This window comes from Calidris pugnax, unplaced genomic scaffold, assembly GCF_001431845.1.
Source record: "Calidris pugnax isolate Ruff unplaced genomic scaffold, ASM143184v1 scaffold156, whole genome shotgun sequence".
Lineage (NCBI taxonomy): Eukaryota > Metazoa > Chordata > Aves > Charadriiformes > Scolopacidae > Calidris > Calidris pugnax.
In genome coordinates this window covers 617,490-639,016 of record NW_015090889.1, presented here as the reverse complement: position 1 = coordinate 639,016, position 21,527 = coordinate 617,490, and the positions used below count along the sequence as shown (strand labels likewise).

The following is a 21,527-nucleotide window of genomic DNA, read 5'->3' as shown; positions in this document are numbered from 1 at the left end:
AGTAACATCATATCTTTATATCTATTATATCTATCATAGCAACTTTATTCCAGGTGCACAGTGCACTATTTCCACTTCTGTTGTGTGAAGGGAACCGTTCATGGTGGCAGGAACCAGTGAAAGGCTTTTTTGGTCTGCTTTTGTAGCACAGGGTGTGATTCACTTTTTTTGGTCATCAGTGCACTTTCACTTTCTGAATGCTCTCCTGCCATAGAGGCCTGGGAAACAGTTCTCTATCCTGCATTCTTTTGTATGGTTTGGTCTTTGGTACTGAGTGTCTTCAGAGTCACTTGGTGGGGGACAGGAGGCAGGGAAAGAAGGTTTTAGGGGACTCTTCTAGACCTGGGGTGCAAGTATGCATCATTCATCTGATGGCTTTTACCATTCCTGTGTTTCCAAACCACTCATCCCTCATATACCTTTGTTCTTCACTTTTTAAAAGAAATCTGTTTTCTTGTATCTTGCTTCCATGTAGATCTTCTGGTGTTTAGTTGAATAGCTAAGTTAACATGAATACCTTTTCCTCAACAAGGACAATTCCTTTTTTTTTTTTTTTTTTGTAAATTAATTTAGCTGCCTTTTTCCATGAAAATTCTTTGAGAACTATCCTTCCTTCCCACCCCAAGCAAATATTCCAATAACTGTCTGCTAGGTTCAAAACTCACTGAGGATGACTGACAGGTAGGTATAATGAGAGTACTATTGTTTCATCTTTGTTTCCTTCAAAAGTTTTGCTAAAATATGGATAGTAATATAGCAACTCTTCTATCCCTTTGTAATGTACCTCTGATTTCATATGAAGTTATATACATTATTCTGCTACTCAGGCTGGACTTGAGTTCTTGAAAATCAGAAAACACCACAAAGAATTATGAAAAAAAAATTGTCAAGGGGATGCCATTATGCTATTGACTAAGAAAGATAGATAATTCATGTTCTAATGATAGCCACAGATAAATAAAAGATGTACCACATTCACTGCATCAGCTCATTTCTTTTAAGATGTTTATTGCTGTATTGCTGTATTACTTTGTTTTGATTCATGATCTTTAAGCTGCAGGTGCTTTTAAATCATGGCATTCCATTGCTCTTGGGTAGCTAGCTGGCCAGCAGAAACTGTGATTTGTAGAATTGGTTTGGAATTCGTTAAAGCTTTCTGAAAAAAAGAGAAAAATAGTAAAGAAATTATAGAAGATAGTAGCTATGATGTATATATTGGTCAAAATGTAAGTGAAATAGTACTGTTATGGCTCACCAAGAACATGATTTCACTGTGTCTCAAATATGACTGTAATGTAAAGTAAATCTAATGAAGAATGAATCAAAACGTATACTATGATATCAGAAGACTTAAGTATCTTACTTCTGCTGAGTACTCAATATGTCTGAAATATCAGGAGCCGAAGTTATGTAAGTTTTTTAAAAAGAGCTTTTACTGCCCCAGACCAGAAGAAACATATTGGAATATGTATGTATAATGAATAATCATTATGGTATTTTCTGTCATGGCTGAATAGAAACATGTCAATGATACAATGCAGGAATCAAATTAAGCTGCTTATGAATTTTTTTTTAAATAAGACCAACTTCACTCCATCAAGCAACAGCTAACTAGATTCCTTGCTTTTAACAAGAGGGCAATAGCACCGACCTAGGAAATATCCAGGAGCAGGGAAACGCTTCCACAGAATACTTTCCCATCCTGCCAAAAGTAATGCTTCAGAGACTTCCTAAGCAAGCATGAATATCTCTACATATTTGAGAAACTTCCATTAGCTTGTGTTGAGGTTTTTAAAATGCATATTTACATTTGGTATGCCCACTGTGTGAAGGACTAGTCTTCAGTTTGTTTTGAATCTGCCACTTGCTATTTTGATTTAATTTTGCATCTTTGTATCATACTCTCCTCTCAATTTCTGTCTTCCATCCATGGAATAGTTTATGGATTAATTAGCCTTGATAGCCTGGAAATGTGGTGCTGTATGGCCCATGAGTGTTATATCTTGCTGGCCACGCATTTTTCAGGTAGAAGCAGAATATTAGAGATAACTGAACTCTACTGAAGCTAGGAGTCGGGAATCATAGAAGAAATCTTCAAAGAAGATTTCCAGTACCTGAAGGGGGCCTAGAAGAAATCTGGAGAGGGATGTTTTACAAGGGCATACAGTGATAGAGGGTGATGACTTTCAAGTGAAAGAGGGCAGATTTAGATTTATGTATAAGGAAGAATTAGGCACTGGAACACGTTGCCCAGAGAAGCTGTGGATCCCCCATCCCTTGAAGTGTTCAAGGCCAGGTTGGATGGGGCTTTGAGCAACCTGGTATAATGGGAGGGGTCCCTGCCCATAGAACTAAGCGGTTTTTAAGGTTCCTTCCAACCCAAACCATTCTGTAATTCTGATAAACATTTTTGGTGCAGGCAGAGGTCATTGTAATTCTGATAAACATTTTTGGTGCAGGCTTTTGGTTGCAAGACTTACCATCAGGGTGTTTCAGTGGGGAAGCACTAAAAATCCTTTCCCTATCTTGCCATCTCTTTTCCTCTTGTGGCCTCCCAGAAGAGAAGGAACTTACGGTATCATGTTAAGCATAAAACCCAAACACTTCTTCCTGGGCCTGAAAACTGTCACATCCAAGCGGCATGCTAGCTGCTTGTTCTCAGCAGGTGAGGCAAGTTGAGACCACCTTGACATTTTATGGACCAAAGCATTGATCCTCTAAATTGTACTTCTTTTTTTTTTTTTTTTGGTTTTTTTGGCAGAAAGATTTATATTTAAAAAGACCAAACCCACAAACTGACAAAACCATGCAGGTAAACATTTTCTTAACCTATTTTGTTTCCAAGCTAAATGTTTCAACACTGCTGTAACAGTAGCTTTGTTGGATTTAAGCATTCTGCTTACAAAATAATAAAATCCAGACTCCTAACTGTGCCTGTATTTTGTTTCTGGAAAAAATGTCTCTCTCCCTCTCCCTAAGACATATGCTTTTTAATGGAAAGTTTAACTGGAAATTAAGTCTGGGTTTTAAGAGCTGGGTTTTTAGTTCATCCAGAAGTCCATTTTACTCTTGAAGTTCTGTGATGTAACATTACTTGTCAAGACATTCAAACACAAATCTAAACATTCACAAAAAAATGTATCAAGTCATGGATTTAAATGAAACGTGTAAGTGACTTACCCGTCACTTCTTCAATTGTGTCACTGAAATGCCCCAGATATTGGCTGACCATTTATTCTAGACAGTGATAACACATCAGTACTTAGAGAAGCTGCTTACCTGTTTTTGAAAAGCATAACGATTATGGTTCTTCACAGGATCGTTTTTCAATGCTTTCTCCCTGGCATGGTCTGCCACCAGGTTCTGGTGTAGGATTATTACATTGGCGAGTTCGAGTGCTTTCTCCGTTGATGCAGGTGGACCAGGCACTCCAACAGCTCCAGCCTCCATCAGTGACAACTGTTACTAAGACAACATAGTAAGATTAGTCCAGCATCTCTCTGCCTTCTGTGCGGTGACAGAAAGATTAATTACAGCTTTTTATTTGGTACTTTTACAGGTGGACAAAAGACCATGGTTCAATTCTTACACTGTCAGTTATGGTGATTCTGCTGAGCATTGGAGCCTACAACATACAATTATCACACAGACTCGGCTTTCGAAAATGACCTTGTCAGTGGCACTACTTACAAGCCCAGAGGTTTGAATATTTTTTCTCACCCTTGCAAGCTGCTTTAATATCAAGTTCTAAGCCCCATTTTGGGCACCGGTGCTTTAAAAAATTGGCCACAGAAAATGAATTTACTGCACAATAAATTTTTTACGTTTTCAGTTGCAGAACTGAAAATCATCTCCCTCTTCCTCTTTGTGGACCAATGTAATATTAAGCTAGCACAGTAACTCTAAAATGTGATCATGTGTTAGGAAACACAGCACTTTTGCAAGAAACTGAAGACAAAATATCTTATCACGTGGTGAGATCACTTTTGCCTGAAATCAGTTTACCATTAGTGGGCCATGCTTCAATAATGCTCCTATTTACTTAAATGAACTTGGGGCATCATTCCAAGACAAAATAATGTATGTGGGACTATGAACTCTAATTTAGAGTGCCCTCTTTATGGAAAGAACTCAGTAACTTACACTAACTTCTACACCATATATCCATAAGTTTGGACAGCAGTAGGTGTAAGGCAGAACTATGAAATCCTTCTGTCCTTATGAAAGCTCATTTTGTCAGGATATTGTTCACAATAACAAATATGCTTATTTTAGTCTGTCTTGAGTATTTACTAACCTTTATATGATACAGATTTGGGAATCTGACAAGCAATTCCCTTAAAGTAGCTTGTGCACATGCATGTACAGACTCCATCTACCAGCACAAGGGTCCCTCCATTTTTGCATGGTTCACATTTGCACACACTGTATTCAGTAATGTAGTCTTCAATTGCTCTTTCCAAATTTTGTTTCTTTAAATATGCATTTCTCATCTTAACTGGAACAAGCGTATGTATTGGAGAAGGCTGTAGAAGAAAAAAGCCCATGCATAACAGAATTTTCAAAGTTCTGAATCCCTTTGATAAACCCATCACTAGAGTAAGCATCTGAACAAACTGTCCAGATGAAGAAAATACCTGAAAGTTTATGATAAGCATGAAGTCTCACCTCCATTTTAGAACAAAATCTCTCAGACTGTAAGAGCTACAGACTTGAAGAATTCGTACTTACCCGTTGCTGTATCACTACTGGAGCATCAACCAAAGACTTAGCCCAATGTATATAATCCTCTACATTAACCATTTTGTTTCCTCGCAGTAACATTTCTTTTATTTTAACGGCAAAGTCAACTGTGCCTCCATCAACTAAGGAAATGACATCATCAATGACAGCATCATCGTTAAGTTCTGCTGCAGAAAGAAATAAGAGAGGCTGAAAAACATTTAGTGCCCATGCATCTTGAAGAACAGTTGTCCTTTCAGTGCAACCAGTCCATTTCTATAAAAGGACCATAAAGAAGAACCCTTCACCCACTTGTTCTGGTGGAATTCAACCTTTATTTGCTCATTCCTCTTATGTGGGAGGTAATCTTCTATTTTGCAGTTAAATTAGAAAACCCTATATTTGAAAGGAAAAGAAGTAGTAGAGCAAAACGAAAGATCATAGCCATTTGATAACAAGCCAAAGATCATATGAGTCATGCTACTGTATCACCTGAGCTGAGCCAGAAGAAGGCAGGAATTAGATTGAATAGTAGGAGGTTTTGCTTCGTAACTACAACACAAGAACAGAGCACTGAATATAACAGCCTTGAATGAACACCAAGTTGATTCAATGGAAAGGCTCTCTGGATGCAAAGAAGGGCATTTTGAGCCTGCACAAACTTAAAAACTTAGAGTATATTTAGGGAAGTGCCATTGTAGAGGTAAGGGAGAAACAAGGTATCTTTGGGAGGAGCAAGCATGGGAAAATAGAGGGTTAAAGGCAAAAGACACTGCATATAGAAAGGTGACTGATCAGTGAACTTGTCTGTTGTGTACTGTCACTGACCTTTGCGGTCTGCCCTGGCTTACCAGTAAATTCCATTTCTAAGTCTTTTCCTGTGTGAGGGGACTCTGTTTTCTATGCATGTGTGTGTATAGAGATCTATGTGCCAGCAACCGGAGTTGGACGATGGCTGGTAGACACCAATTGTGGTGCCAATAACTGCCAATAATAGCAAGTGAACAGGAAAAGTGTCTTGGGAGCCATGTGTCAAAGTGACTGTTAGTCATACCTAGATGTGTACATGTCTCTAGAGTGAGACAACTGGAGGAGCTGGACACTGGGGTGACCATTGTTTCTAGGCCAAATAGTGGAACAACCCCAAGGTCCTGGGGTTGACTGACACCCCTTTAAATGTGAGTGTGTGCCTGTGTAAGGCATCTGGAGATAAGAGGATCCAAGGGTCAATTGCTCGGTAGACTGAGCACGTAAAGCCAGTTACTGGAGGCATCTATAGTGTGTGTGTGTGTTGGTGTGCATCAAATAGCCTCTACCAGCAATGGGAGTGGCACTGTGGGCCGCGGGGTGTTGTATGTCCATGTGCCAGTAACAGGGGAGACTAAGGATCCAGTTCCTTGTTTAATTGAATATCTAAGGCCAGCTGCTGGAGGGATCTGTGTTGGCTATATATGTGTACTAAAGAGGTGTTGAAATACCTGAGAATCGTGCTGTCTGAGGAGAGCATCTGTTCTAGATGACCCTGCTTGAGCAGGGGAGTTGGACAAGATGGTCTCTGGAGGACCTTTCCAACCTCAACTATTCTGTGATGCTGTGGTATTTTCCACTAACAGACTTTCACCCTGATCAGATGGAAAGAACAGGATGAAGCCATTGGTGCTGTTTGCGTTTGTCTGAGAGCTGTGCTTTTTTCTATATTGACTTGTGTGGCCAGCAACTTGTGCATGTATGTAGGTGTTACCTAAGTGTGTTTGTGTGTGTGCCTACTGGGAACACATGCTCAGCCTGGCTTGGCCTGAGAACGTGGACGTACAGCAGCCTCACCTCTACTGGTCTACTGGAATTCTCCTTCCCCTAACAGCAATATATATATTGATTATAAAAGGGTAAGGAGCTGGTATAATCTTTCCTTAACCAAAAGATATAATGTAAAAATAGGGATATACTTACATCTGTCCTTTGCATAAATATTTTCACAGCTACCACCATCAGTATTAACATTGGCATGTATGCCTTTATATGCAATATCGGCACCTAACTGATAGCCAAGGCATTTTTTCACATCTTCTACAGTGATACCTGAAGGTGGAAGTAATTAGGTGATTAGAGGGATTGAATTACCATAAATAATGTGATATTATTCTTGGAGAATAAATTTCAGGATTATTGCAAGTGTTTATGGCTTTCTGTTCCCATTTATCTTCTGCTTTTTCCTTTTCCATGAAGTGAATGTGAGGATGGTTTTATTTGAAGTGCCTGCACAGAGCCAGGTGAGATCTACAATGATTCATAAAATAAAAAACTCCTCCAAAAACTGATTTCTCTTTTTCTTTATCTAGCTGAAAGCAGGTGTCCCTCTAGGGACCACTCTTTCCATATATTCTACTGGAACTTTGTCTTTCTCAGCTGCTTATCTTTTGTTCCTTTTATGTGCTAATTTATTCTTCCCTCCCAGTCTCTCTCGCCCATCTTCAAACATGTTTCTCCACTCCTTTACCTCATAAAGTTAACTAAGTCCACTAATGTCTTATAAGTACTCCATTTCCGTTAAGTTCTAATCCTCCTTTATCTGCACTGCCTCCAGCACCTCTTTTCTATTTATTAAACTCAAAGATATTGTCTGGAGCTTCACTTTTGTATTCAGAAAGAATTTTGGTTAAGATTGGTACTCTAATCCAGCACCATGATCTCCAGGTGCTGAACAGACTAATAGTGGGATACATAAGTGACATCTTTGCCCCATGTCCCTTTGCATAGTCTGAACAGCTGATAGTAACATTGTTGGTGTTGCATGCAGCAGGTAGTTACTTTCTGATCCCCAAAATCAGCATGAGTATTGCCTTTCCTAACTTTATTCCAGAGTGATCATTTTAATCTATCACTAAACCACATATATCTGAACTGCACGTTAAGGAAGATTAAATTGCTGCTTTCTTATCTTAACCAGGGCAAGTAAAATTCCAGTGTGAATGCTAAAGTCTATAGAAACAGCTTTAACACACTCAAGTGCACCATGTGATTTTTTGGAACTTCGTAAATTTACGCCTTATTTTTTGGCACCGCCATACTCTTAGAGTGATTGTAGCACAAGAAGGTACCAACTAACAAATCAGATTTAAGATTTAGGCAGATTTTCTAGGCTTGGGGATCTCTTGTAAATCACTTCACACCAATATGTATTGCTAATATTTTGAAGAGGTTTGTTAAAGATTTTTTTTTTCCTCAGTTACAGATTAAAGTAGAGTCTTCAAATAATTTTGAAAGTTACAGAGACTGACTCTCATCTCTGTTGAACTCGTGTAATTCTCTAATGTCACTAGTGTACCACAAACAGCACACACCGAAATGTGCTGTTCTCAGTAGTGCTCCACATACACAAATCTATTCTCATACATTTCTTTCCGTGACCAGACACTTGGTGATAATCTGCATACCATAGTAGGATGGACAAAATACATACCTAGTTGAGACATAACGTAATTATCCAGCACATACACAAGTTCATATTTTCCTCCTACAGTTCCAGAGACTGCATAGTGAGTTCCGTAATCTTCTAGGAATTTGAAATATTCCCCCTTATCATATTCAGCAGGCAGAAAATTTAGATCATCAAGGAAACTATCCGTGAGACGGACATCACGACTCCTCATTTGGAATCTTCCCAGCTGAATCTTTCCTTTTATATACAGAAAAGTTTGGTTCTGAATGCAGGGAGAAGAAAGCAGATGAGAGTGGCATTCTAGTACGCAGCACAGCAGGAAATTCTGTTTTATTTTACTTATAAAGAATCTGCAATACTTTTAAACATGGTGTTCAGTCTAGCATTTGGAACAGGAACAAACTTGTTTAATTCAAGTTAGAAGTTCTCCTATTTAAACTGAGGAAGCTGCAAGAGATTTAGATCAGTTCAGGTCTTCCAGTTTTGCAGAGCTCTCCCCTTACTAATTTCAGCATGCTCTTTCAGCAAGATCTAATTAAGAAGGTCTTCTTTTTAAGTACAATATCTGCTGAAAGTGTCTTTCTGACTTTCATAGCATTGGAAAGTAATTCCATATGGCCAGCTAGATGACAGAAACTGTCCACTGAGGTCAGCTGGAGTTTTGTCTTTGTTTATAGTCTCTCTTTATTTGGATCACTTCTCTGTTATTCTCACGTTGTCAGAAGGAAGGTCAAATCTTGAGTTAAAGACAAATAAAATGAAAATAACATCATAAAATGAAAATTAATCTGGAAAAAGTCCCTTTGAGGCATTTGACCCATACACATATTCTAATTCTAGGTTTAGTGACTGATATTTTCATAAATTACACTGCAGATGTTTTTATATCATAATCTAAACTAGAACATAGCTGCTGCCTGTAATACATATTTGTGAAATAGTTGCACTTAAGTGTCTAAGCAGACACATGCTTTCCAAATCCCATTATTATCTGCAGTATTTATGTGACTCCCTTAGCAGTAGTGCCTAACGAGAGGTACCTGAAAGGGATTTACCAACCAACCATCACATTAGCTGGCACTGTTTAAAGGATCTTAAACTGCAGACTGGCAGAAATCTTCAGGCATCTAAGTCCGTGGGATGAAATTTTTGTAAGTGCAAATATTCCTGCTATCCAGCATGTACAAAATCACTTCTGGTGTCTCCAGACTGAGTCTGGTTTTAACTTGCAGGTGAGCCCTGGAGGATTCTTGACCAGAGACTGCCACTCCACTAACCTGCAGCAACGTGAGTTTACAGTGATAGACCTCTGCTGGTGACAGAACACAACCTATTTTCTGAACTGACTTCCAAGCAAGAATTTGAGGCCAAAACTCCTATCATAAGCCACTAGACTATGATCAGCCTGTAATATAACCTGAGCTACAGAACTTGATCTTCTGTGTCCCTGGAGATAAATGCTTTGAGATTTAAATGGTCTGTTGACAGAACAACTTCTGATTCTGTAGCTGGCAGAAGGCATTGTTTGGAGCTGACAGAAGTCATTGCTGAGCTGCCGTCCGTCATCTTTGAAAGGCTCTGGAGAACAGGCAAGGTGCCTGATGGCTGGAGGAAAGCCAATGTCATCCCTATCTTCAAAAAGTGCAAGGAGGAGGACCCGGGAAACTACAGGCCAGTCAGCCTCACCTCCATCCCTGGAAAGATGATGGAACGACTTGTTCTGGGTGTCATCTCAAAGCATACGGAGGAAAAGAAAGCTATCAAAAGGAGTCAGCACAGATTCACCAAGGGGAAGTCATGTCTGACTAACCTGATAGCCTTCTATGATGGCATGACTGGTTGGCTAGATGAAGGGAGGGTGGTGGATGTTGACTACCTTGTCTTCAGCAGGGCTTTTGACACAGTCTCCCAGAGCTTCCTCATAGGTAAGTGTGGATTAGAGGAATGGACAGTGAGGTGGATTGAAAACTCGCATGGGCATTGCTTATGAGAGCACGAGACCTGGCATAGAGATGAAAATCATGGCAGTATGCTAGTAAACTAAGAATAATTGTGGGCCAGTCCTAACATTTGTGCCTCTTAGCCCAGGATAGTTTACTAGTACAGACATACATGAATGTCTGAGATCTGACCTTTCAGTTATTCTAGTGTAGGTGTACTCACTGGCAATTTTATCCCAAGCCTTGACTTAATTTATCCATATTTCATGAGATCTAACATCAAGCTCCTGTTGAAGATGAGGATGGTAGTCAGTCAAGGGTAAACAGTGGAAAAATGAAGCAGCATTTGGTTACCCTTTGGCCACATCTGAAATCTTACCCCTAGTATTGCCAGTATTTCATTTTTGTAAATAAGTGGCAGAAAAATTGCAGGCAACTAGAATACTCAGAAGGATTAATATTTCATTATTCTAACACTGCAAATGTAATTGTTTGTAAAATAGCTACATTAAAACCTTTAGCTTGATTAAACTTACCCTTTCTGTGGCGCTCTTGAAGATAGAACTTAAACTTGAATTCTTGTTATAATGATACTTGAAATTTCCTTTTACACCAGTTTTGTTACTTCTTTCAGTAGGTGTATATTTCAGAGACAGGTCAACATTAAAGTATTTCTGTTTATCTCTGTAATACTCTCTTAATATTTTTACACGATCATGGTAGAACAACGATGTGAAGGTTTTGTCTGCTTTTGTCTTAGGAAAGATAATGAAAAGGTAGTATGAGAAAACAAAATAGGCAGTAATAGGAAAATATATGTAGCACTTTAAAGTTTTATGTTTTATGTAGCTTATCAATTAATTTTCTTACAGCTCTTTCTACTTTTAAAAGAAAACAAATGGAAAAATTACTGCCTCCCCAAACCACCTTACTTCAAAAGTGAACAGAAAACTGTAGTGACAATATTTCAGTGATTGTTAAATCTCATCGTGTAATATTGTCAAAGTAATTGGTGTGTGTCAACAGTTCCTTTGTGTGTAAGGAACAGTAATTCCAGCTCCTTTGTAGAATGCAGACCAGATTTACCAATAGGTCCTGATATCTGAAATTAGTCAGAATTATGATTTTGCTTTCTTTCCTTATAGTAGAAAATAGCTAACTCTGAGTATCTATTTGAGTGTTACTTATTTTTGTATACTTCAGCAGAGTATAGAGATCTAGTAACTGAAAATGGTTATGCATCAAGAAAAAATACAAGCAATTATCTCTGGGTCAGATTTACTCTTTTTGGGCAGGATCTGGTTTAAATTGGAATTATTATATGAAGTCCCTGCTTACAGTGATACGCAAAGCATTTGGTAAGCAAAATACTGCTTTGACTTCTGAAATAAATCTGACATTGGTGTTTCTAAGATCATCAACAGTTTTGGTGTCCTAGCCTCACTGGAAGTCATAATCTGACTCTCAAAAGCCTATTAGATTTCTTTTTGGTGGGAAGAGAAAGTCATCACTCATTAGAAATCCCAAGCAGGTCCAGAGTATCATAATATTATTCCTGCCTTTTTATCAGTATCTTTTGTGTGTCCTTGAAAAAGTAGCTTGATTGCTGCTTTGCCCAAGAGGAGTTAAGTATCATACTCCTTTCTGGACATCCCCTGTTCATCTCATCTGCTCATGCTGTAAACATTCCAGAAATGTTTCATTTACTAGGCACAGGTGCAGCAATGAAGATGTGGGAATTTATCTAGAACAACTGAGTTTAACTGCTGAAGGAAATGATAACACAACCTGTTTCTGTCTGGACTTTATCAAATGCTTGATGCTAAAAAGCTGCTGAGACCTGACTCGAGATATGCTGAGCCTTCCAAGAGCATATCAGGATTCAGCATCCAGTTAAACAAATCCTAATTTACACAGAAGGACTTAGGCTTACATCGTAATTGAGAACAACCACGTTCCATGGCTTGCGGTAGTATTTCCGTGTGTTTCCATCACGCACTCTTTCACAAAGGCCATTGAAAAAGTCATTGTCAAATAGGCTGGCCATTGGCTGCATGCCTAAAACATTGATTCTACAAGAGAAATACAGGAGAGGTTATGCTTCTACAAGAGAAATAGAGGAGAGGTTATGCTTCGAAAAAGGAGGTGTCAGCACCCATAGCCTGTAGACAATGGTGTTACGACTGGAAAAGTTAGACCCTATAAGAGGCAAGACTGTATCTGTGGAACTGCTTCATCCAGAGCAGCTTGCCTCATCTCTTCTGGTTCTCTCATCTGTGTAATGGAGCAAATGATAAGTCTTTTGTAAAGTACTTTAAGGGCCATGTATAAAAAATAACTAAATAAAAGATAGATATTAACTATCAAACACAGTGAGAACCTTAAGAATGAAAGGAGGTAAAAAACATTTCTTCTCGACTAATGTATTTGTGAGGGAGCATTCCTTATAGGTTTAAATGGATATCTCTACAACTATTTTTAACCTGTTTTTTTTTTTTTTCATAATGTATATTAGTTTGTTTGCTGCTAGGAACTTTGGTATCAAGTGTATACAATTTCCATCAAATCTGTAGAAGGAATGTGAAGCTACTCCTAGCATTGTCTCTTCTCGCAGAGTGTGAGCTTGTGGAGTAATAGCATTCCCTGGAGCTGAGAAGAGGAAATCTGAACCATTACAAGTCCAGAGAAAAGGGTGTATTTGTTATATAGCTGTATGCATCTACATACTTATGTACAAGAGATACCTCCAAAAATAACTGCTCCTTGGAGGATTCTATATAATTTTTTTTGCCTTTCTATGTCTGTTTCATAGGTCTAAATCTTTTCAGTATTTTCAATATTTATGTCTGATACACATCCATATACTTGTCTGAGTATAGAAAGTGGTTATCAATTCACCAAAGTTGCCAGCATCACTACTGCACATCTATATAACATTTTGTCATGGAAGGTTTTAGTGTTGGACTATAATAGAAGTAATAAGCTACTTCTAAAAATGCCTAGCTTACTTCGTCATGCTACAGGGGCAGCATTTTTGCTCTTGTGCAGTAATACTAGCATCAAATTAAATGGCAAGGATGCATCCTTTTCATTTAAACACAAGGTGGTGCTGAAGCATACTTTTATTTTCATTTCTTCTAGTTTGGATAGCTGCCTTGTAACTCGATTTGTAGATAAACAATATGTCACACTTCCTTTTCTGTTTGAAATGAAAGAAATCCAGCAGGGTCAGAGAACAGAGAGATTAATTTTTCACATAGATTAATGAGGAAAACTCCCGTAAACAATAAAGATCTGGGAAGTGGAGAATGCAATACTGGAAAAAAATGAGAGGCAAGAGTGTCGTTGCAGTCAGGCATCCCATTGTATATATAATCAAGATACATTTTCTCTATTTTAGACATGAATGTTAGTAAAGTATTTGGGAATGACTGATTCGTTATGAAATATCAATTGAAACATATCTATATAAGTTTTACATTTAAATAATAAGTATCACAAGTATATTCATGTAACTTCTGTATATGATTCTATGTATTAACATAATAATTGATTTACACTGTCTGTATGAATATTTTATGTTCCCCAAGTAAACAAAATAGAATAGTAGTTAGGTGTTCCTTCCATAAAGCTATGTAGCATTTCTAAATACAAATGCAAGCGTGATTCAGATTCCACTTTCGGGAACGTCAATGTGCCCCAGTATTTTCCACTGGCTTTGGATACAGTCCTACATCTTCACAAGGGCTAATACTACTTTTTCCTTCATTACATACCCTTGCCCTGCGGTCCTGGCAACTTCAGACACTTCAATATCATGGTTACGGCAGGGTGATCGTGGGTCAGATTCACAGTCATCTTCATCAGAAAGATCTCCACAGTCATTATCCACGTTACACACAAGTCGTTGCTTTATACATCGACCTAATCAAAGAATAGAAAATTCAATGAATGCATTTTTTTTTCTTTTCCCAAAATGGGCTCTAAATAACACCCCCAGATACTCTTGATTGAGGGCAAGAAAGAATCACAGAATTATCTAGGTTGGAAAAGACCCTTGGGATCATCGAGTCCAACCGTCAACCGCATTCTACAAAGTTCTTCCCTACACCGTTTCCCCCAACACCACATCTAAATTACTCTTAAACTCATCCAAGGATGGTGACTCAACCACCTCCCTGGGCAGCCTATTCCAGTGTCTGACCACTCTTTCTGTGAAGAACTATTTCCTATTATTCAGTCTAAACCTACCCTGTTGCAGCTTGAATCCATTCTCTCTTGTTCTATCGCTGATTACCTGTGAGAAGAGACCAGCACCAACCTCTCTCTACAATCTCCTTTCAAGTAGTTGTAGAGAGTGACGAGGTCTCCCCTCAGTTTCCTCTTCCTCAAACTAAACAGTCCCAGCTCCCTCAATCGTTCTTCGTGTGATTTATTCTCCAGGCTCTTCACAGCTTCGTTGCCCTCCTCTGCACCTGCTCCAGCACCTTGATATCAACACCTGTTTATATCTACTGTCTCACCTATAAGTGCCACACAACAGCTATGGTAGTTAACTGGTAGTTAAACACAGTTTCTCAATCTTTCTCCACTTCCACTTCAGAGTATTTGACATAAATACAATACCGAAAATGGCTTGGGACTCAAAATTCACTTACAATCTTTCCTTTTCTGTTTCAACCTGTTTTATTACCATTGCATTTTCTCATTTTATTTTAATTTATGGTGAAACTTGGACATTACATTCATTCATATGCTGTGCATGTATCTCTTCAAAGTTTACATCTTACTTTGGATCTAGAGGAGTTCTGGTCTCCAGCTAGCATCTATCATACTACTTCGGTCAGTAAATCTCCCTACCCGTTTTGTTAAAGTTCCTTCAGTGCTGGTTTTTCCCAGTGATTCTTCATAAAACAGTGATTCTGTATCAGGTGAAGCAGTTATGCCAGAAGAAAGGACACTCATAGTACTCTCAACTTTTAACTACAGAGTAGAAATGATAGCAGAAGCTTTTAAACTATATGCAATTACAATGGGTGATAAGAGGAATACAACCCTTCTCAGCCATTGTTCATGCTGTGGTTTTGGCATCATGTCTTTGCAAACCACCTGCCTACATACTGGAGACTCTCTTTAAATCCTAGAAATAAGGCACTGCTTCAGGAAGTCATCCCCAACTAGAAAAGCACTGAAGCATATATCTCTGTGTATGTATTTTTTCCTCAAAGGAAATTGATTTAAGTTCATCACAGAACTAAGTAAAATATTTTTTCCTGAGTTATTCCATAGCTTTCTATGACACAAAACCAAAACCTACCAGAACTACATTGAAAATCAGTACCACAGTCTGGTTCTGGTTCTTCAGGACAGACTTGGGTCGTTTTACAGCTTTGTGTGTCTCCTAAGTTCTCCAGGCATGGTCTTCCACCAAACTGTCCGAATCTTACAATACTTCTAGAGCGGAACTTGAAAGATAAATAACATTATTAACATCACTTAGAGAGAAAAAAGAACTACTAGATCTGAAGGATTTCCAGCTGAACTTAGAACTTTTCAAAATGAATCATCTTTAGTGAAACTTTTGGTTGAAAATCCATAGGCACAGCTCATGGTGTAAAAAAAGTGTACAGGAACATCAAATTAATGATAATCTCTTAGAAAGTATGTAGAAAGGTTTATTTTTCACTATTCAGTTTATTTCACTATTTTCATTATTTTCAGTCCAGGGAGGAAATGCATCATATATATTTTGCATGCTTTCAAGTCTTTCATTTTGTTGAAGTTTCATATGAAGGACTCCCCTAAGACAATAAAAATCTGCTTTTGTCAAAAAATTGCTTTTCTTTTAAAAAGGGAAAATGTATTGAAAAGTAATGTTCTTAAAAGAAACATCCATTTGGCCAAAACAGATAATTTCTATCAACAAAACATTTTGAATGAGAACGCTTGATCAGTTTTGTACATCTGGATGTAGTCTTTCCTTACTCCTGTGACTTCAGATTTGAAATGATTATGGGTTTCATCAAAACGTGAACATATTAAGAGTTGCAATCTGATGTTTTCCCATAACCAAATGGCAGACAGATAACATTCCTTTGGTTGTGGCTTTGGAACAAAGACTTCCCACTACTGCTTACCCTTTGAGAGGTGCACGGGTCACAGGTCCCCCACGCGCTCCAGCTGCTCAGCTCACAATCTATTGGAGATGGAGCATTCAGTTCTCTTTTTCCCCTGTGGAAAACCTTTTCTGAAGAGCTGTCAAACAAAAGATTCCAGTACAGTCCTGGATACTACACTAAATTCATACATGAGTTTGTATTTAAACCATATTTTGTATTTAAAGACAATATTTTAGAAGCATCTTCAAGCTGTTTTCTTCTTCATTTTCACATCACTACTTAGTACTTAGATGTATAAGCAACTGCCTAATCCTAAATTCTTGGGCAGTTTAAAATTATGTTAAAAAAAACTTGAAGACTTAATAAACCTTTAAATAAACTTTTTCCCTTTTTCAGATCTTTGTATGTACTCATGCTCTTCTAGTGAGTCGTGCTATTGAAGAGACTCAAATAATACACAGAAAGCATCTGTGGTTCCCCTATTCAGACAATGGCTGCGTTTCCCATACATGAGCTGAAGACAAAGGCCCAGTAGCACATCTCAAATAGATGAGGCACTTCAGTATATGTGTCTGTGATTTTTGAGCTTATTAGCTTTAATAGTATTGCCCTTAAGCCCAGATAAAAGTTTAAATGCTTTCCTGAGTTGAAATAAAGCTCATAAATAAAGGTATTATTTGCTAATAAGCTAACATATAGTTTGAAAAAACAGACAAGTGTTCAGCTATCTGAGTATTCTTCATCTTACCAAGTTGAATCCTTGCTGGTTAGGTCTGTATTTTCTAGAGTGACCCTTTATTTTGGTGCCCAGTTTTGAACACCATGGAACTCCATGTTCTCAGTAAGCGAAAGAACATCATTTTATAGATACTGAATTTCTTTAAAGCACCCACAGTTAGACATTAAAAACTGATGTACTGTACAATTAGTTGTTAATTTTTAAAACCAAGGCCAATACTTTGCAGGTAACAGTGCAGGAAAGCAGAATAGTTGTTAATTTTTAAAACCAAGGCCAATAGTTTACTTTGCAGGTAATAGTGCAGGAAAGCAGAGGAACAGGGGACCACTGAAGTCTCACTTGCCTGGTTTGCTCTCCGCGATTTACTCTGATTTGGCGTCACATGCTGAGTATTTATCCACTGCAAAGCAATTCTCTCTCTGCACCTCTCCAGGTTAATGCTGTTGCCTCTGCTTTACAGTGAGACCTTCTTTTCTGAGCCCAGCTGGCTGGCAGATCTGCAGCTCCCACAGCGTGATGTATGGGCTTTTGTTGCAGGCAGGGCCTTGGCCTCCACTCTTTGACCCCCTTCCCTCGTACAAATACATCAGGAGTCCAAACAAACATAACCTGATCCACAAGATTGAGAAATCTGCAGTTTGGACGAGGAAGATATACCAGTTGGTTCAGCTTTCTGGTGCCATTTATTGTATGTTCAGGTTACATAGGTAGTAAGTTATTGAGACACTAAATCAACCTATGTCTCTTTCCAGCTATTGAATCTTAAAACAGCTCAGGGATCACAGGGTTATTGTGCAACGTTTTATGCACTCAGCTGTCCCTGACTGGCTCTGACGCCTCAAACTTTCCGCTGTCACACACACCATCAGTAAACATGCACCACAGCTGCTGCTGGAAGTATCCCTGTCACGCACTCCCACTGTCTCGCCCACTGCTCCTAAACGACTCCCTTCCCAGAAGACTCCTGACCTCAAGCTAGGGCTGCAGTAGATGGATCCTTGGCTGAGGATGTTGCTTTTAACAGGTGGGATTCTAAAAAAAGGAAACAGAAAAAACCCACAAATATGCCCAATAACTGTGGACAGGCGAAACGAGTTAAAGACTTAAGAATTCTTGCCATAAAATAGGGACCTCCCAAATTCTTAGCTGGCAGGGAATTGTGAAGCTTTGCTGGGTGCCTGGCACCAGGAATTGGGCTACCTGATAGAGGATGCAGATCCAAGTCCATTTTATACAGATTTCCCTTTCACTAGTTCTCTGGAAGATTCTGAGCACCTAAATCAATAATGCACTGATTGGCAGCTGAAAGCGTTGGGAACTGGGGAGTTGACACTGAGTACTTGTCTTGTTCTTACACTTGTCCCTGAGCATCCTTTAATTAATTATCACTATGAGGAATAGGGTAATGGATCAGCTCTTTGCTCTGACACAGAAAGACTGATTAGATTCATCGTGCTACTTTTAATCTGAGCCTTTTCTTCTACTTTCATATGCCCAGCTTTCTTTCTCCAGTGCTGTTGAGGTTTACAGATCCCAAAACGCTCTGCAAGGTGTGCTTATGTACATCACAATGATACTTCAGCTGAGGAACTGATACATATTTTTGAAATTATAATTCCCCCTGAATTTGCACTGCAGTCACGCTTATTCTAGGTTACATTAAGGTTCATAACTCAAGAAAGAAAAAGAAAGAAATATACAGCATCTCTTAGAAACTTCTATAGAAAAAGCTAAGTGTTAGAGATGGGGGCACCACACAGAAGGAGGCAGCATGCAGGGGAAATGCCATCTGAATATAAAAAACCCTGACACTTTACCATGGGAACAGTTAAATAATGGAATAGGTTACCCAAGGAAATCACATAGAATCTTCATGGTTGGAAGGGACCTTTGAGATCATCGAGTCCAACCATAAAAAAAAAAAAGACAAAAAAACCCAAAAAAACCCCACCACACCAAAACCAACACCCCACCACCACAACACTCACCACACCCAACAATCTCAGGTACTAAAGCACGCCCTGAAGTGCCACATGTACACACAGAATAAAAAAATAATAATAATAAAAAAGCTAGAATGTCCCTCACTGGAAATACCCAAGACTGTTTGACAGGACCCTTGAAAAACCTAATCTAATGCACTGCTTTGAACAGAACATTGTACAAGATCTCCACAGATCCCTTCCAACCAAGACTTTTTAATGTATTCTATAAGTCTATGAAATTCTGGAAAGTTATAATGCATTTGAAGTTTGAAGTAGCCCTCCAGCCTCTTCAAAAACAACTAATTTTCTCGTCTTACAAATACTTTAGCAATACTACAATTTACTGTAACTCCATAATAAGTAGGCAATTCTTTGAAATGTTGATGTATGGTATTCTATTAAGTATTTTTTCACAGCTCAGCATGCCAGAAACATTAATGGAGGGAAGAAATGAAAATCTGCTGGTCTGGCAAATGGATGAGAATCAGCTTTTTCCTTCCTGTATCTGCAAAGATGGATGCATATATGACCTTTCCACCTCCTTGCTGATGTAGGACTGTGAACCCCTGAATAACAATTTCTATTTGGACATCTTGGGTTGAAGACTGACCGATTGTCCTTAAAGATAATAGGAGTGGGAAACCTCAGACACTAGACCTTAAAAATATATTGAGGCACCTAATAGGATTTCTAAAGGCAGATGGATATCTTATTCCTAGTGATTATCAGGTAATTAGGTACTGTAGAAGCTTACATTGAAATGCACCTCTGAAGTTTTAAATTATTACCTCAAAAACACAGCCAAAATCCCTTGCAGGCAGTAAGAATGACCCACGAAGAGCAGTGTCTAGGAGGAGCACCTAAAGGAGTGATCAGACTCAAGAGACCCTAAAAAGCCTGCCAAAGATTTGGTGATTTGTTGTTGATCCATACTTCAAAATACAGAGCTGTTTAGTCCATCAGTTAAAAAAACTGGAAACTTCAGAAAAAGTCTTGGTTTGGTAATTAGCACTGGCCAAGAAAGGAGTCACAGTGCTCTTGAATTTGGAGCCATGATAGCTTCTCATGAGGGCATAGGTTTGCCAATTGTAGTTGCTAGTACAGTCATGAAGCTGCAATAGGTTTTGGTATGATGTGAAGTTAAGCTGCTGGGCCACGTTTCCTGCTAGGGACTCTCTGTAATAATCATATCTTATGGCTGACTGTTTCTAACTGAATATATCAAGCCTGTGCTTTAATTAGATCTGAAGGCCAAAATAATAATAACTGTCAAAATATAGGAGAGAGGGAAGCAGCAGTCTTCATAGTTTTGAGGGCTGCTTTTTGAAGTCTATTCAGGTATTTCAAGCAATAACGGCAGCAGCCACCCACAGGCCTAGACACACACGCAAGGGACAATAGTTGGTTATTCAGGTAGTATTCACATCATCACAAAATGCTTCTCATACTGCAATTTATGTTTTAAAGCAGATGGATCCAGATTTATTTTTAACATATCTATATCTGAGACTCATTCTCTCACCATTTAGCACTGACCATTGTCATAAATAACATATAGACTAGGCAGCTCTATTTCAAGTAGTGTAGCTCTTTACTTGTTTTCACATGGTATTTTTGTAGGGATTAAGACTTTAGTTCTCCCTCTAGTGATACTTACAGTGAAAAGACAAAGACTAGATTTCTAAAGAATTAGAAATAGGCAGTCTGAAAGATTTTAAATAGGAATAGAACTGCTGTCAGCATAAAATTCTGCATCTCTGGATAGGAAGAGATTGAGGTTAGATTGTATTTTCATACTTGTCTTGTAATAGAAAAATTGCCTGAGCTCCACCTCCCTGCAAGAACGTGGCTTCAACTATCAGCCACTTTTATTGTGCCACATACATCCAAAAGAAATGGACAAACCATTTCCATTTGATTCCTTGAAATACAGCAAAAAGTAGCTTCCTTTTTAGTCAAATATCCATGCAGACCTTTTTAATAGTAGCTTGCTCTGAAGATAAACCTCTGCAGAAGACAAAGGACACTTACCTTCTGCTATCCCCCAAAAGCGAGGCAGCCACCTCTAAATTGCATAGTATGGATATAAACTGCAGGATAACAAGCATGCTTCTCATTTTGTAGCTGAATAAATGAGAATTGCTATGACTGAAATAAAAAGGTCTTTATTTGTTACTTTTGTTATTTATTACCAAGAGAACAAACAAAAAGCAATGCTTACTGAAGAATGCCAGTTACTGGCCAAAACTGCCTTACGGGAAATGCTCTGAAGTCCACTTTTCAGAAAATTCCACTTTTACCTGCATGGAGACTGGGAAATAGCGTAATGTAGTTTCAAGATTAAAAAAAAAAAATATAATTTTGTTTACTAGTACCTTTTAAATATGGGAAAGACATTTTCAATTTAATTAGAGAACAGTTAACTGCCTAGTAAAAAGCTGCCATAGCAGTGATTTATGTAAGGAACACATTGTTCCTAAAGCAGAGCTGTTTACAAGAGCAAGTTCAGCGTCAAACATCTTTGGAATTCTCGTTGGACTACTGGAGGAATAAAGTCCCAAGATTCCTTTTTCCTTCCCCCCC

At 38.5% G+C, this 21,527-nt stretch overlaps 2 protein-coding genes across 4 annotated transcripts in view; both read right to left on the bottom strand.

The window, feature by feature from the left end:
• The window catches only part of FYB (FYN binding protein), a 71,118-nt gene extending 70,073 nt beyond the window's left edge, over window positions 1-1,045 (bottom strand). Inside the window, exon 1 of the mRNA XM_014947640.1 lies at window positions 971-1,045. The gene's annotated coding sequence lies outside the window, so the exon portion shown is untranslated. The remainder of the gene's footprint in view (window positions 1-970) is intronic.
• Window positions 989-21,071, bottom strand: C9 (complement component 9). 3 transcript variants are annotated; one of them, XM_014947643.1, is made up of 12 exons: window positions 20,976-21,071; window positions 16,239-16,356; window positions 15,419-15,566; window positions 13,878-14,025; window positions 12,035-12,173; window positions 10,638-10,856; window positions 8,183-8,423; window positions 6,673-6,801; window positions 4,732-4,910; window positions 4,298-4,526; window positions 3,280-3,465; window positions 989-1,156 (listed from the first exon to the last, which is right to left on the bottom strand). In XM_014947643.1, exons 1-11 carry the CDS (start codon window positions 21,059-21,061, stop codon window positions 3,302-3,304), a joined length of 1,800 nt encoding a protein of 599 aa, XP_014803129.1. In that variant the 5' UTR covers window positions 21,062-21,071; the 3' UTR covers window positions 989-1,156; window positions 3,280-3,301. The 3 variants fall into 3 exon arrangements, with proteins under 3 accessions (XP_014803129.1, XP_014803131.1, XP_014803132.1); XM_014947645.1 differs by having other exon boundaries at window positions 3,280-3,459; XM_014947646.1 differs by having other exon boundaries at window positions 16,239-16,332; window positions 20,976-21,065.
• Between the last annotated feature and the right edge of the window lie 456 nt (window positions 21,072-21,527).